General features: G+C 48.1%; 1 protein-coding gene across 1 annotated transcript in view; it reads left to right on the forward strand.

The window, feature by feature from the left end:
• LOC113987812 (hexokinase-1) overlaps nt 1-13,863 on the forward strand; it is a 35,171-nt gene extending 21,308 nt beyond the window's left edge. Inside the window, exons 9-18 of the mRNA XM_027720912.2 lie at nt 1,441-1,674; nt 3,087-3,391; nt 3,991-4,139; nt 4,240-4,359; nt 5,144-5,239; nt 6,045-6,144; nt 8,065-8,248; nt 10,246-10,401; nt 11,079-11,312; nt 12,035-13,863. Coding sequence (XP_027576713.1) covers nt 1,441-1,674; nt 3,087-3,391; nt 3,991-4,139; nt 4,240-4,359; nt 5,144-5,239; nt 6,045-6,144; nt 8,065-8,248; nt 10,246-10,401; nt 11,079-11,312; nt 12,035-12,179 — 1,723 coding nt within the window. The 3' untranslated portion in view covers nt 12,180-13,863. The remainder of the gene's footprint in view (nt 1-1,440; nt 1,675-3,086; nt 3,392-3,990; nt 4,140-4,239; nt 4,360-5,143; nt 5,240-6,044; nt 6,145-8,064; nt 8,249-10,245; nt 10,402-11,078; nt 11,313-12,034) is intronic.
• Nucleotides 13,864-16,867: the final 3,004 nt, after the last annotated feature.

The following is a 16,867-nucleotide window of genomic DNA, read 5'->3' on the forward strand; positions in this document are numbered from 1 at the left end:
GGGGAGATGTGCTGCATTGGGGGTGGCTGCCATCCTCCAGTGCAGGTGCAGAGCTGGCATGTGGGGACCCCCAGCAGACTGTCTGTGCCCTCCTCCCCAAGATTTCTCCCTTTTTCGGTGATGAGAGGAACTGTAAAGTCTGCCAGTCTGCACAGCTTCAGGGTATGAGCTGTACTACCTCTCACCCTGCTCACAGAATCTCCAAAGTTGCCACCCCACAGCTAAACATAGGAGTGAATTGGCTTAGTGCCTCCTAGCAAATACTTGTGTTGCTCCTTGCTGTATCCCTGGGATTGCTGGGCAGAAGGAAAACAAGCATGACAAGGCAGAGCATTCAGTCTCGTAGGCAGTGCCGGGTGCTGCACGGTGACCTCTGGGCTATGTGCCAGTTGGTTTCTTAGGGTGTCATCACCCCTTTGGTCATTACTCACAGGCTCTTTCCCTGGTGTTTTTAAAATTCACATCACTGGGATAGTTTGTGCTGTAGTCACTGGTCTGGCTTTTGTTTTTGAAAACAGCCAGTAACTTTTACAGTGCCTGTTCCTCCTGCCACATTTTACTCCTGTCCCTGCAGACCGTCTTTTCCAAATAGTTTTCCATTAAATGTGTGTGTTCATTTGTCTTAACCACAGAGGTCTGTGTCATGGACCAAGGTAACTTTGCACAGCAGTGAGAAAAACAGTTATTAAGAGTAAAATTTGCCCTGAAATCCTACCTCACTTCCTGAGGAACACTTTGGTTATAAGTAGAAAGCACATCCCTGTGCAACTTCAAATTTCTAGCTGGTGCTAGGAAAATGCAGGAGTCCTTAAAAAGATGTATGGAGTGCAGTTAGTGATGACAAGATGTACTCCTTGCGTTTTTGTCTGGGAAATGACCGAGCTGGACGTGGAGAAGTTTTACCAGAAACTTTCCTCTCAGGCTGGATGCTAATGAGGGAAAAAGCAGTGCAAGAGGCAGAGATTCAGTGAGGTTGTAAAAGCCTGAAAAGAGACCCGTTAGCATGAAATTGCTTAGGCAACCTTCGCTCAGGGTTTTGTTTTTCACACTGGGTTTAATTTACTGAGACATAGGAGCGAACGAGCATGGGATTAGGTGTGTGCTCAGGCCTGTGCTGAAATATGGGGCTGGTGCTTCATGCTTGAGAGAAGCTGTTTCAAGTTTAAAGCATCAGCATGATGAAAAAGCATTTAATTCCTCCAGGTCCATTTGTAGGTGGCATATTTGCACCAGGCTTTAATGGAAGGCTGTTTCCATCTGTGAATGAATGCATGTTTAGAACATTTTGTTTCAGGCCTCACAGAGCTTCCCAGTCCAGATCTCTAAGAAATTCTCTTCCTAACCTTGTCAAGCCCCAGGCAAGGACACCCGTGGTTGGATGCACCTCAGTCCTCAGTACATCCCCGCTGAGGAGTCCCCTCTGCTGCTGTCTCTTTGTAGGAGCAAAGAAGGTTTGAACAAAGCCAAAGAGATCCTGACGCGGCTGGGGGTGGAGCCGTCCCACGAGGACTGCATCGCCGTCCAGCACGTCTGCACCATCGTGTCCTTCCGCTCCGCCAACCTGGTGGCCTCCACCCTGGGTGCCATCCTCAACCAGCTGCGGGACAACAAGGGGGTCGGCCGCCTCCGCACCACCGTGGGCGTGGATGGCTCCCTCTACAAGATGCACCCACAGTGAGTCCCCGGGTTGGGTGGGAAATGAGGAACTCGAAATGTGGGCGTCTGGGCTGAGCTGGGGAGCTCAGGGGAAAGCAGAGATGTCTTTAAGTGAAGGAGCAGTGTGAGATTTTAAAAACCACATAGAAAAGAACTAGACCTCTGAGTAACTGGGTACTGCAGCATCAGGGAAAGCTACAGTGGTCTGACAAGATACTTTAAGGGATCTCAGTAGACCTCTCAGAAGGAGAGTTTCTTTGTATGAAATCTTACTTCATGCCCTTAGTTTGGGCTATGAAGAGACCCACATAAATTCACCTTCATATCCATTTCCAGTTTAAACTCAATTGGTTTTAAAATGCCCGTGCTGAACCCTATTTTTTCTGGTCTTTTCTGAAGATATTCTTGGAAACCAGGGGAAAAAAATTGTGCTTACATTTCCGTGGCCTTTAAAAAACTGGCTTTGTCTTTTTTTTCTGCATCTTGAAAGTGAATATTTTAAAGCAAACAACATTTTAAAGCAAACAATATTTTTAATCAAATAATATTTAAATCAAATAATATTTTTAATTTTTAAGCTGCTTAGAGTTATGTAGAAATCAGAAGGTGTAATTTATGAGGAAACTTCTGAAAGGAGAGAAATATGGTTAGTGTTTCATTTTCAGTTTCGCATTATTTTGTTGAAAACAGTGTTTCCCTCAGTTAAAGAAAACCATAAAATTTTGGCAAACGAAAGAATTTCCAAGAATCCTGTTTTGCCTAGTTTTTCCAGATGGGCAGGTCTAGGGAGTGACAGGACCTGAGGAAATGGCCTGGTTGTGTCAGGGGAATTTTAGGTTGGATTTTAGAGAAAGGTTCTTCCCCCAGAGGGTGACTGGGCACTGAACAGGCTCCCCAGGGCAGTGGTCAAAGCAAGGCTGGCAGAGCTCAAGGAGTGTTTGGATGATCCTCTCAGGCCCATGGTGTGACTGTTGGGGATGGTCCTGTGCAGGGCTGAGGGTTGGACTCCGTGATCCTTGTGGGTCCCTTCCAGCTCAGCATATTCTGTGATTCTGTGAAGATAACATACATGGGCAATTTTGGTTTCTGAACTGTTTCCCCACACCATCTAAACCAGTGAGTTCAGGAGATGACCTCAGGAGAGGGGATCAGAGCAGCAGGGGAACCAGGGGATTTCTTCTATCTGGGCTCGTGGTCAGGGGATGGGACTCTGATGCTCTTCTCTGCTTTTTACTGGCTTTGCTTAGAAATTCCAGAGCAAAGAGGCCATAGGGAAGAACTGCTCTTCCCTGGCAGTTTTCCTGCCTGGGAGGCTGTAGGTATTTTGGGCACGACGAGTGTCCTCACTGCCTGCAGTCGGTCCGTGCTGGCAGCGCAGGTTTCGGGGGGAGCCCGTGCAGACGTGGGGCTCGCAGCCTCCTCTCCCCCAGGTACGCCCGGCGCCTGCACAAAACCACGCGGCGCCTGGTGCCCGACTCGGAGGTGCGGTTCCTGCTGTCGGAGAGCGGCAGCGGGAAGGGGGCGGCCATGGTGACGGCCGTGGCCTACCGGCTGTCGGAGCAGCACCGGCTCATCGACGAGACCCTGGCCGAGTTCAAGCTCACCCACGAGCAGCTGCTGCAGGTCAAGAAGAGGATGAGGGCGGAGATGGAAGCGGGGCTGAAGAAGAAGACTCACGAGACGGCCAAAGTGAAAATGCTGCCCACCTTCGTCCGCAGCACGCCGGATGGGACAGGTAGAGGCATGGCCTCGCTGGAGGGAGGACACTGGCTCGGATATGGGGTGCCCAAAACCGGCTCCCGGCCGTGGGGTTTGGGTTTGAGTTTGATGGAGGGGGAGCAGAACTGGTGCGATCAAAGAGGAATCTGGGCCGTGCAGAGGAGGAGATCTCAGCCTGCACTGCCCTGGGCTGGTTGCTGGCCCCATGTTCTTACCCCGTGGTGCAAGCAAAGCCAAAGCTTGAGGGGATAAAACCACAGTCGGGCTCATAAAGCCACGGCTGGGCTCATAAACCCAAACCCACACGAGCCCTGTTCGCGCTAAGTGGGCAGTTCTTTGCCCATCAGCGCGGCCAAATTTCTGCTTTCTCTCAGGGAACGGTTGTATGGGTCCTTTTTTCCTTGTCAGTTTAAAGCAAAACAAAACCAAAAATAAAACAAAAACACACACAAAAATAGGAGATAGAATAATCAGAACAGCATCTAAAATCCTCCTTTGATGAAGATCTTCCCAACTGAGTTTCTCAGAGATTTTCTGTCAAAGTACTTTCTGGAGAAAGCACTTTTTCATATTTTGCTTATGGTTCTTTAAATATACACACATGTTCTTTTACAGAAAACGGAGACTTTCTGGCACTTGACCTTGGAGGGACAAACTTTAGAGTTTTGCTGGTGAAAATCCGCAGTGGTAAAAGGAGAACAGTTGAGATGCACAACAAGATCTATGCCATTCCTATAGAGGTGATGCAGGGAACAGGAGAAGAGGTATTTGTGTTTCTCTCTGGCTGCAGTGCTGCTTTTTAAATAACTTCTTAAGAGCAAGTAACATGTACACCTTAAAATAATATGACTTTTCTCTTTAAAGCTGTTTGATCACATCGTTACCTGCATTTCTGACTTCCTGGATTATATGGGGATAAAAGGTGCACGTCTTCCTCTTGGCTTCACCTTTTCCTTCCCTTGCAAGCAGACCAGTCTGGATGCTGTAAGTTCCTTAGTGTCTTTTGAATCTGCTTTTGTGCCTGTGCCAGGCCTGGTTTCTCTGTCTTCATATCATCCACGTGACACTTACAGGAAGGTTGTACAAGGAGAAGGTTTATGCTCTGACCCTCATCAGTAGAGCTGCTCCTATAAATAGTTCCTTTAAGGGTAGTAATGCAAATGCTGCTCAGCCCATGGCTGCGAAGATAAGAGCATTTAAATTTTCCGTGGTGCTGATACCACTTTTTAAGGTGTTATTTTTTTTCCCACCATATAAACCTGCTGCTCTACTTCCCTAGTTTTGCAAGCAGTAAGCAAAAGTCCATCCCCGCACCTATTCCTAGTTCATCTTGTCTCATGGGATGGAGCAGATGGACCAGGGCCTGTGGGCTGTGTCACCCTGAGGTGACAGTGTGGCCTGCAGCATGTCCCTGACAAGTGTGCCCTTGTTCTTTTCTCTTAGTGTTTAACTTCTTCGCTGCCACAGATTTACACCAACCCCACCTGTGCAGCTCTTAATACTTTCCTGTCTACTTAGCTGTTTGTTTTGAAGAAAGACATTTTTTCTGTTACACGCTTGTTTTTTTTTGAGTTTGTTGTTCCTGTCACTTTTTTTTTTTTTGTGAGTTTCATACGTTGCTCTGGAAATTCAGAGACCAAACACGATTAGTCGTTTTAGATGCAAATTCACAGAGGCTCTTCTGTAAGACCTCAAACTAAATCATTTGAAGTATGAAGTGCAACATCTGAGTCTTAGCAACTTGGTAACTTATTTTCTTGCTTTTTAGGGTATCCTTCTCAACTGGACAAAAGGCTTCAAAGCTACGGACTGCGAGGGAGAAGATGTGGTATATTTGCTTAGAGAAGGAATTAAAAGAAGAGAGGTGATTTTTCTTTTGGTTTTGTTTTCTTTTTCTCCTCCTGCTCCTCCGTCCCCTCCAGACTTGACAGACCTCGTGGGTCAGGCTGACTCCCTCTCACAAGGTTTGTGTGCCTTGTGGACATGAGCTGTATCTCCTGTCCTGCACAGAAGGTTGATTATTTTTTCCCCCCAGAGGCTTCTAACTTTCCAAATTTGCCCAAACTTTCAAGACTTCTTTCAACCCATGTGGCAATTTCACATGCATCAGAGCATGGAGAAAGCAGGAGTTTTCAAAATGGTGCTTGTAGGAATGCACCTCAGTGCACCCTAAAGGACAGTTTTCCCCCCTCCCCTCCTTGATCTTTAAAATGCCTCAACCAGCTTAGCCAAAACTTTCTAGGAAGGGAAGAAAAATAGCCTGAGGAGGACATTACTTTTGCAGAGGTTTTGTCAGCCAGTGAAAAGGAGGTCTTAAAACCTTTGTTACTGGATTTGCTACCTTATTGCTGTAATAGAGAATGCTGATAGTCCTCTACCATGTGCCTCTGAACAAGATCTGTACATAACATACCTAAGCCAAAGAGAACAGTCAGGAATATTCTTTCGTCTGGAGACAGGTCTATCACAGGTACAACATGTGAGGAGCCTTAGCTGCCTGCTGGTAGATTAAGTTCCTATTTCTGTGTGTGTGAAATCAGGATGATAATTTTAGTTGTTTCCAGTGTGCTTCAACAGCATCCCCTATAGTATGCTCCTTTCGTGTCCCCTTTGGTGTGATGGTTGCCCCAAGCCCGGAGTTCTCACTGTTGTATTTCTCTCTCCCAAAGGAATTTGACTTGGATGTGGTGGCTGTGGTGAATGATACAGTGGGCACAATGATGACCTGTGCTTACGAAGACCCAAACTGTGAAATCGGGCTCATTGTGGGTATGTGTTAGAGCTGCTTTTTATTGAACAGCACGTCAACACATCTGTGTGTATTCTCATGGAGGCATCCCTGTGGTTAACTGAAAATAAAGCCAGGGTGTTCAGGAGTGAAAGAGCAAAATTCAACAGCCAGCTTAGTTCTGCCTGCAGTCAGTTGAGATAAGCAGAGGCTGTGGTGCCAAACAAATCCTGCCTGTTTTATCTAGTAAAGGCACTGTGCTGCTTGAGAAGAGAGCAGAGGTGGGCTCGGGCAGCCTCACCAGCTCCTGGAGTTTCTGTTAGTTCAGCCTGTCAGAGTTTCCCTGCCAGGGTGTTCCAGTAGCCCACAACTTCCCTCAAGCATGTGGTCTCTCAGAATAAACTTGCGAAGCACAGCCACAGTTCCCAAATGGCATGTGATGGAGAGCTCTGATAGACAGAGTGCAGTGACTGAGAGCTGCCTTCCCAGCAGCGAGACAGCTGAAGTAATTCCATGGGTGACATGCAAATGCCACACACCCGGGGAGCCTGAGACGTGGGGCGGTGTGAATTCCCAAAGCTATCCAGAGAAATGAGTGTTCTGTGGGAGAGAAGGGGACAAAGCACCCGCAAGCTTTAAGTTGTGAGGTGGCTTGTAGGAAAATAAAACGCCACCAATTTCTCCTCCAGGCAGTTGGAAGGTGTCCAGGATGAGTCAGCACAGTGCAGTGTGGGTAGGAAGTCGTGTCTGCGCAGCTCCATCGGTGGCGTGTTTTCAGGAACCAGAGTTCCCTACGGGAAGGACAGCGTGTCCTTGGGGCACTGGGAGCATCCTCTCAGGACTGCCTGCTGCAGCCCTGCCAGGCATGCTCTGCAGCAGCGTGTCTGTGTGCAGAGCAGGGGGTCAGAGGTGGCCTGGGTACTTCTGGGATGATGGGAGTGAGAGCCCTGGGCTCTGACAGGCTCCCTCTGCCCTGCCTGGATCGCCTGGGCCGGGCTGGTGGCACCTGGTGGGGCAGGTTGGACACTGGTGGTGGCCCACAGCTGGGTTTGGTCTGGTTTGGTCCTGCAATCCTGAGTCTCAGTCTGCAAGCCCAGACGTCCCCCCCACACCCTGTGCTGTGGCTCATCTCTCCTGCAGCAGGGAGTACTGTGGGAGGATCTATTTTAGCTCAGACTGTATTGATATATTTCCCTACAAAAACGGCAAAGGAAAACAGACTTGCTGCCATAACTGATGCAGAATCTGTGGTGCAGGGTTAAATGGAGTTCCTTAGGTAACTTCAAGAAAACTTTTGCCCTGAGTAGCAGCTAAAGCTGCCTCTCATTGCTAATAAAGCTTTGCTCCCCAAGACCTCTGTGTACATGGAGCACTTGCCATACTCCTTAGGATCTCCTTTAAGCAGAATCAGATATTGTGTCATTTCAACATGGAAGTAACCTTCCTACCAGAGAAAATAAGCAATTTAAATCAGAAAAAAACCCCAAGCAATCAGCTGGTAAAAGCCCTGATACCTCAGAACTTGCTGAGGTTTTCAGTTCAGCACATTTTCCCTGGATTCTCTGGGTCTGTGGGCTTTGTGAAAGGGTGGTTCCTAACTGCAAAATCCAGCTGGTTGCTTGCTGTGGTTTTGGGTTCAGAAACACCATGAGGGTTGGTGGACCAAAAGTGCTGCCCTGCTGCCCCTCCCTGCAGCATGGGACCCTCATGGGTGGCCAGGGTGAGCCTCTTCTCTGAGTCATCTTGAGCTGTGCAGCACAGCAGAAATGTTATCCTTCAGTTTAGGATTACTGAAGTGTGAGGTTTTGGTTTTTCCCTGATATTTTCAAATGATGATTTGACTTCGTCATTCAGAAGGAAGCACGATCGGGATCCCCCAGAAGGCTTTTCAGGGCTGTGGTGCTGGTCCTAGTGTTGCTTTGTTCCAAACAAAGAGCAATGTCAGTATTTTCTTCCTCCAGGAACGGGCAGCAATGCCTGTTACATGGAAGAGATGAGGAACATAGAGATGGTGGATGGTGAGCAAGGGCGGATGTGCGTGAACACGGAGTGGGGAGCGTTCGGGGATAACGGATGCCTGGACGACATCAGGACAATATATGACAAAGCAGTTGATGACTATTCACTGAATGCTGGAAAGCAAAGGTACTTTGCTATAAATTCTGTGAATTGTGTGCTGTGGATATAAACCAGGCTGTCTTAAATGCTTTTAAGAGAGAATTGTAGTCGGAGAAGGGAGAGGTGGAAAATGACTGCAGCCTTGCTATCCTGTGGGATCTTCCCTTCCTGTGCTTTTCCTGGTCCCTGCTTCAAAAGTCTTGAAATTACAAAGAAACCCTTTTTCTTATCCTGTGCTATACTGAGGGGGTTAAGATGTCTTGTCATACTTTTGCTCTTGATCTCAGGTTAATCTCTTTTAGCTGAACTCTCTTTTTGTGCCTGTAGAAATCCTGAGCCTGTACCAGCTGGTGTGGTTGGAGCTTGGAGCTGCTTGCTGTAAAGCAGTCAGGAGCTTTCTAGCAGTTGCAGCCAGTTGCAGGCTCTTATTTCAGGCCATTTTCTGGATGAAATGTGTCATGTTAGAGGACCTACCTTTCTTGGTCCTGGAGTTTGGTCCTCTTCTGGGGGTTCAGCTCCTGTTTGGGCAAGTGCTTCCCTGTCCCCTTCAAGAAAGGGCTGGTGGGAGGTGTACCCAGCACTGATAGAACTGGACTGAAACTGCTGCATGCTGGGACTACACTTTTTCATCATTTCTCTGCAGCAATGCTTTGATGCCAGGAGCTTTTAAAAAGATTTTGTGATTAGAGTAAATCTGCCCAAAAACCTGGGGAATACAGACAAGTTGGCAGGTCCCATGGGAAGCTCTTTAGAAGCTGAGGCTCAAACAGACCCAGAGAGGCAGATGCTGGGTGAGCCTGATGCAGCAGCAAAGTTGGCATGGAGTAAGCAGCCAAAGCCAGTCATGGAGACTGCCAGGGGGAATAATTTATTCCTGAGATAGTTAGGCACTCAAGAGGGAGGACTCTTGCTGGGTACAAGCCTGAGAGAGTTCACAGTATTAAATGGACTGCGTGGCCCGCTTCCAGCAGGGTGGTGTGCTGGGCTCCGCTCAATCCAGGGCACTGACACTGCTGTAGAGCTTCAGGAGGTGAAATAAAGGAGGCATCACTGAATGGCCCTGCTCAGGAAATGGAAGAGCATTCAGTTTGTTGGTAGGGACACAACTCGCAGACCTCAGAAAGCTCCATTCAAACCAGGATGGTGCTGGAGGGGCGGGAATGCAAAGCAGGGCTGCCCTGTGCCATGTGCAGGGGCCACTCCTTGTCGTGTGCTGGGAGGAGGTCTGCAGGTGGAAGATATTCCCTCTCTCTAGCCTGGGGGCAAACTTGGGTCCTGTGTGCAGAGTGGGGTGTGAGAGGGGTTCAAGACAGCTTGGTTCCTCCCTGTGGTTTTGGGACTACTGGTTTCCTACTGGAAACCAGGTGCTGGAATTAAGTGAAGAGCATAAGCCAACCCTGGACCTCCAGCTTGCTGGTTTATGGGTCAGTGGTCCTGTGAACATGCCAGATGTACCTTTCCACATCCTTTATCTTCCACAGGGTTAGTTTTGCAGCACAGGACTCCCTTAAAAACACTGCACTTGCAGTGACTGTACCTTGTTAGTTTCCCTGTAATTTTGCTGCATGGAACCACTGAACTTTTTCTGTTTGAAGCCTTGCTTCAAGAGGGCTCCCAAATGTGGAGACAAGGGGGTCCTGGGGTCCACTCAGGGCTGTCCTTGGGGAATGCGTGGCTAATGTGCCTTTTGACTGGGCACCATTCTGCTCTCTGGTGACAGGTTTTCATTTCTTTCATCTGGGAGAAATACCAGCCGTCATTAACATGCCTGGCCAGGGGAACATGGCAGTGAGAAATTAAAGGAAGTGTCTGTAGATGGGCTCATGAGGCTTCCCACCAAGTCTTCATGCTTTTTCTTGCCTACTTTTTCTAGTAAATGGCCTCTCTGTGTGAATGGGGTTGCGTATCTTATGTCCCCAAAGTGTGGGGGCAGGACACCTGGCTGGTGAGTGACAGACCTGTGATGCTGCCTTTGCAAACGTGAGCAGGTTCCCTCCGAGCTGCATCGCTGTCTTTCCTTGCAGGTATGAGAAAATGATCAGTGGGATGTACCTGGGGGAAATAGTCCGCAATATTTTGATCGACTTCACCAAACGGGGATTCCTGTTCCGAGGCCAGATTTCAGAGACGCTGAAGACCAGGCATATCTTTGAAACCAAGTTCCTTTCTCAGATTGAGAGGTAAGAGCATGGGAGGCTGCTCAGTGTGAAATACTGTGGTGGTGCTCGGCTGGTGACACTCCTGAAGGGGAGGGACAGCTGGAGAGCATTGCTTACTCCTCCAGAGATTATTTTGGTTTCAGTAAGAGCCTCTGTGTGTGCAGAAGGACTCTTTACAGCATCATCTGAATTTCTATCAATGCTCACTGCTAAATCCTGGAAAGGGCCGTTAAGGATTCCCTCACTATATTGTTTTATTTGCTTGTTTGGAAATCAGGCCATTTTCCTGGGCCCCTTGTGTGTGTGTAGGTATAGTTGTGGGATAGAATGAACACTAGCTGAGTGGGCACTTTTTACTGGGTGTTTTTGTGTTTTTATTGCTTGGGCTCTGTATTTTAAATCAATCTCTGAGTCTTTATGGGGAAAAAAACCCCAAGTTCATAATGAAAAATATTTTCCTGAAACGCCTCATGGTAAGAAAAGAGAAGGGGAAGCAATGCAGAGCTGGACTTGGAGCCTCTGTGGCTGCTTGCACCCCTCTCCTACACTGCAGCCATGGTGCTGGGGCGAATGAATTTGCATTCCCTGAGGTCTCTAGTGCTGTCAGGAAAGGCTGCTGCCATGGGTGCAGTGGGGTTTGTGGCACCGGCCTGTGCGAGGGGAACCTTTAGTTTTACCACTGTGCTCTCCTTCTGCAGTGACAGGTTGGCCTTGCTGCAGGTGCGAACCATCCTGCAGCAGCTGGGGCTCAACAGCACCTGCGACGACAGTATCATTGTCAAGACGGTCTGCGGGGCGGTGTCAAGGCGGGCAGCTCAGCTGTGTGGCGCTGGAATGGCTGCCGTCGTAGATAAAATTAGGGAGAACAGAGGGTTGGAGCGCCTGGAGATAACGGTCGGTGTGGATGGCACTCTCTACAAACTACATCCTCAGTGAGTATCTGCCTTCTCAGCAGTTTTTTGCCTGTAGCGCGTTGCGTGTACATCCCTTCTCTTGACATGCCAAACTGGGCTCTCCTACTTGCCAGGATAAGAGCCACGGAAGAAGAAGTCTTAGTCAGGGGATTCAGGGCTTTCTGAAGGGCAACAAAAGGGTCAAGAAGGACTTGTGAAAGATTCTTGGGGCGGTGACAAACTGAAGGGGACACAGCCTTTGCTGGATGAGTTGGAAGCTGTACAGCGAGGGAGGGATCTCTTGGCTGTGCACAGGCAATGACAGAGCAGTGCTGAAATGCTTGGTGCCTCTGTGGAGGATGTTTCTGTTCTGGGCACAGCGGAGATGGGCTGCTGAGGAGCAATGCAGGTGAGGGCAGGAGTCTAAAAGAGCAGGGGCAGGAGGAGAGGACTAGTGCCCACCTCCAGTGTGCATGGAGGGAGATGGGTGGGAAGGAGATGACGTATGTGATCTCTTCTCTTCCCTTTGCTGTGGTAGTAGTGATCTGAGTTAACCCCACACAGACAGAGAGGCAGGGCTGGGATGCCAGTGCTTCTTTCCTTTAACTCCTACTGCGCCCAGTCTTCAAATCCACCCTAGTTTCCAACATTTCAGTTCTTTCCCTGGTGAAGGGGGATGCAGCGCAGAGGCCCATGGCAGCGCTCTGCTCTGCGGATGGTGCAAGGCCTCCCTCACCCACTGCCCGTGTTTCCTTTCACAGCTTTTCAAGGATCATGCACCAAACAGTCAAGGACCTGGCACCCAACTGCGACGTGACCTTCCTGCTGTCGGAGGACGGCAGCGGGAAGGGGGCCGCGCTCATCACAGCGGTGGGATGCCGGCTGCGCGAGGCCGAGCAGAACTGAACTCCACAGCCCTGGCCCCGATTCTGTCTTGTGAGCACTTTCTCATAAAGCAGCGACTGCATAGTCAGAACTGGTAAAAACCCAGAACTCACTGCTTTATCGGGGGAAAAAAAAAAATTACAACTAATGGCATAAAAGAAAAAAAATAGGATACAAGATAGAATGTGTGCTGTTAATAATATCTCCTGTTTCTGGACCCCAATCTGCATGTTTCTTACTCACCTTGTTGGTACCTTCCCCATCTGTAGGTCATGGAAAAAAAATCAGTCTATAATTTCTGCAGTTGTCAAAATTCGGTTGTTGTCTGAGACGAAATTGCCCCCAAGTGATGTGCATTGAGAGCTACCGTTGCATCGTACCGAGTGTGTCCTTTGCAGCATCCCTGTGAGCGCACTGCCAGCACACTGACCACCAGACTTGGGTGTTGATGCTTTTAGTGAAGGGGAAGCAACAGTTCCCTCCTGCATATCTACCTGCTGTTGTTCCGTCTAAAGCGATTGTGAAAACATTATGGTGTGTCAGCACCGTGCACGCACGTAACTCTATAGTGGGACTTGACACCGCGACTTACTCGCTTCCTTGATGCCTGTTCTGTCATGGTAAAAGTAAACGCCCTTGTCCCACAGATCTGGTTCCACTGGTATTTCCCATTGCTTCTGTGAGCAGTGTTGTGTTACTGGGCGAAATCCGCCACGTTTCGGCAAGAAATCCCCAAAGAGTAAAATGAAGTGGTTGGTGATTGGGGTAATCCAAACCTCCAGACCTGCGAGATCGGCAGATTCATGGTCCCTGCACGGCTGTGCTGTGCTCTTCTGTTTAAGAGTTCTTATAAAAAGTACTTCCTATCTCTTCTTGTTAGTCTGGATCAGGGCACTGCTGCTGCCCTTCCCCGGAACCTGCAGCTCGCCTGTGTCCCTCGGATGCGGCACTTCCGTCTCTCGCCTTAAATGGGTATTTGCTTCCACACAGAGCTTTAATCTTTAATACTGTTCAGCAATCACTCAGAACACAAACACTCAGCTAGAGTTAGTGCTCAGAAAGGAATAGGAGGGTTTGATTTTGATCTTGCCTTTGAGGACCTGGGCGTATAGACAACCCACCAAGCCAAAATTGGACGCAGCTTATTCCAAGGATGAAAGCAACAGCAAAGATCATACACACTTGGTGTCCCCTGTCCTCTGTCGAGTCGATGCCATTATTATACTTGCATACCAGTTGCATTACTGAAATTGAAAAGCAGTTAGGAAGGTAAATGTCGAGTAACATTTGCAAGTCACACCACTTTCTGCAAAGAGGGAGACCACACAGTAGTCCTTAATTCCCACTCTTCTACCAAAAATGAATTTGAGATATCTGCATGGTTTTCCCTGCTGCCTTTTCCTGCAGAAAGTAGATGGAAATTTGCAGGCTACTCCTCTTTTTCCTCATTCCACTCCTCTAAGATTTGGATTGCCCTACCTATCGATAACATTTCAATATGCATTATGGTGCACTGTGAGTGAATGTTGTAAAGTAACATGTGAGTCACAAACAGTCATTGCAGCTTTAAGTGTGTGTCTACCTGAAAAATTGCATGCCTAACTGGTTTTGCAAAGGTAGAGAGTCTTTTTACTTTGCACACTAGTAGCTCTGGTACTAGTGTTACGTGATACTTGTGAAAATATTAAACTTTTTTGATGTGCGTTAACTGGTGTTTAGTGGTTCTTTCTGGAAGAGGTGCTGTTGGCTGGTGGCTTAGTGCTTTGGGAAGAGCTATTGTGTAGGGAGAGCTGCAACCTAATCCCAGTGGTGCCTGTGTTTTGTGTGTGTGTTTTTATTCCCGGGCATTCGGGGTCAGATTCAAACAGGGTGGATTTCACCCAGGTCCCCATGCCTCGTGTTTCCTAATGTAGTTCAGCAGAGGCACAGCGCTGACAACGCCCAAATCTTAGGGGGCACGTAGCTTGTCTGGGGGCACCTCGTGCCCTGTCTTGTGCAGGGGGATCTGCAGTGCAGGAAAACCTCAGCCCACTGCACCGAGAGCAGTGTGATTATACTAGGCTTTGCCAGATACTCAGTGATGGATACATCATGTCACAGTCGGTGAGCTCCCTGTGTGCAAAGGGTTAACGTTTGCAGAATCCTGGTGTCAGGTGCTCTACACCACTGGTTGGCACAGCCTGTGTTGGAGTTGTTGTAGATGAAAGCCCCTTTTGCATACACTAGAGCTGTGCTTCTCCAATAGCCCATTTTACGTTACAGCTTGAATAGTCTCTGACACCCTTGATGTGCAGCTATGACCCCAAACAGGAGACAGAAGAAGGTGAGAAACTTTTTGGGCACAGGGGACATGTTGCATTTGAATTGCTTGAAGGTTTGCAAATCTTGTGCTTGCCCGTAGTCGGCAGTGCTGTAGGGGTGGTGTGAGCCGTGCCTGGGGACCTGGGTTTGGAGCTCTTTGGCATCTGAGAGCTAGGCTCAGTGCAGGGTAGAGGGGAATGAGAAGTGGAAGTTAAACTCGGTCTCAGGGTGACTGTGAATTTTGGAGGTGCTGGCATAGGTCATTTTGTTTATTGGATCCAGCTCATAACAAATAGGGAGTGAGTTTGTGTTTCTAACAGCGCAGCTTTTCCTACCGTGGACCATAGTTGATGTGCTTGATAAGACACAGCAGTTCTTTTCCAAAGGGACACCTGGTGGGATTTTCATTTCCAGACTACTTCTTACCCCTAGGAAACTGTTCCAAGTGAATCACACGCTATAACTGTCTGAAGAAATGTCTCCAATGTTATCCAAGCAATGACTGAGATGTCTTTCTTAAAGCTTTTAGGCTTGGTGAATAAAATCACAGTCCTCTTAATTGTTAAGCTGTAGTTACTGCAATATGAACACAAAAATCTTATATTTCCTGGGGAAAAGACCATTTGCATACCACTGTTGTAATGTCATCTCCTCCTTCCTCCTCTGAGGGTTCTCTCAGAAGCCTTTTGAATGAGTTTTAAAACAAGCAGACCTTGTTTTGTTTTGTTTTCTTAAGAAAATAGCAGAAGGCAAAATAAAGTGTTTCTGAACTTCTGAACCCCGTTCTGTGCTTTTTGTTCATTCCTTTGCCTTAAAAATGAGATTCTTCAAGTATTTTCTTTACTGACTGCAGGGACTGCTTTGCTGCTTAGAGCACAAGAAACCATGCAGAGGAGGGATTTAGTGCTGCCCTGGAGGTCTTTACTGCTGCGTGGTATTTAATCCTGTCTATATTTATATGAAGAATTGCATGTATTTACTGTGGAGCATGGTGTTCCTGTTACCTCATGTATCACAGGAATAATGTAGCCTGCCTTGGCATGCCTTTTCTTCCAGTGTAACAGGGGCTCAGAGCGTCTCTGCTCCCTTAACTGTTGCTGTTTCTGTGGGATGAAACCTCAGGATCTGCCGTGGGAGTCTACCAGCGCATGGGGAATTCCTTTTGCAACCTGAAGAAATCACCCCCTGCTTTCTGCACCAAACAAGAGAAAGATGCCTTGAGCTGTCAGCAGACATTGGTGCCTGTCAGGGACTGCACAGGGGCTGCACTGGCAGCACACGTGTGACATCTGAAATAGGCTCTGGCCTCTGTTCAGGTGTGATGGAAGGTGGAGGGGAAGGGGGGGATGCTGAAGGTAGGCCTGTTTGGTCTGAAAAGCTCTGCATTAGAAAACTGCCTTAGAATCACATCAGCTGGGCAGGGGGAGGTACAGTTTATGTATATCTTATAGTGAACTCTGTAGGTGTCCTGCAGTTCCACAGAGCAGAAGTCTTTGCCCACCTCTAGCCTGATCCCAGAGATGTGTGCCTGGCAGAGCATCCCTCCCAGATGGTTTTCAGTTGGTGGCTGCCTGTAAATGCCTCTTCCTGCTCCCCCTCTGCCCCCTGCACACACCAGCAGCACAGCCTTGGGAGGAGCAGGCTGGCCAGGTAGGAGGGCTGGCCAGGTAACACCTGGACTAAAAACTACCTGCTGGAATGACATACAATTGTGAACTTTTCCAGAAGGGCATACAGCCCTGGGCTCTATTGTCCCATTAGTGGAACAAGTTCGTTGGGCCTCTGCATAACATAATTGTTCTCCACAGCAGCCAGAGAGGTGGAGAAGTGGACAAGGAAGATATATCTACTGGTTCCTGTACTGAAACAGTCTTGGGAAGATCATATCCCTGAGTACTCTTTCAGTTCAAGCCGCAAATCATTTCTCTGGATTTACTGCAGAATTTAAGCCTGGAAGCACTTTGTAGTTTTACTTTCACAGAGCAAAGGGGAATATTTCAGATAATGGTCTTGTTGACATTATGGGAGCTTTTTAATCACTAAGGTTTGGCTCTGTGATATTCTTTACAAATCATTTATGAGAGGTGAAGGTGATTGTGAGGTGCTACTTATCACACCAGTATTAAATGCTGTATTACTTTTATATAATGTTTAGATTTCAGCTCCCCCTGTTTTGCATGCCTGCACATAATGCCTCAGGCTTGGAAGATTACATGTTTCAGCCTTTATTTTCATATCTGAGAAGAGAAGAGCAGTGAGGATAAATATGGGGTAAGTCTGGAAAGAGAAGATGAAGGGACTATCTGGGAAAAGACAGTGATGGGTCAGGCTGCTGTTAGGACTAAAAGGAGGGGAAGGATTCAGAATGCATCCATGAGCACTGACCAAACCAGTGGGCAGCCCACACC

Source organism: Pipra filicauda, unplaced genomic scaffold, assembly GCF_003945595.2.
Source record: "Pipra filicauda isolate LSUMZ 115617 unplaced genomic scaffold, ASM394559v2 scaffold246_size1145428_pilon, whole genome shotgun sequence".
Classification (NCBI taxonomy): Eukaryota; Metazoa; Chordata; class Aves; order Passeriformes; family Pipridae; genus Pipra; species Pipra filicauda.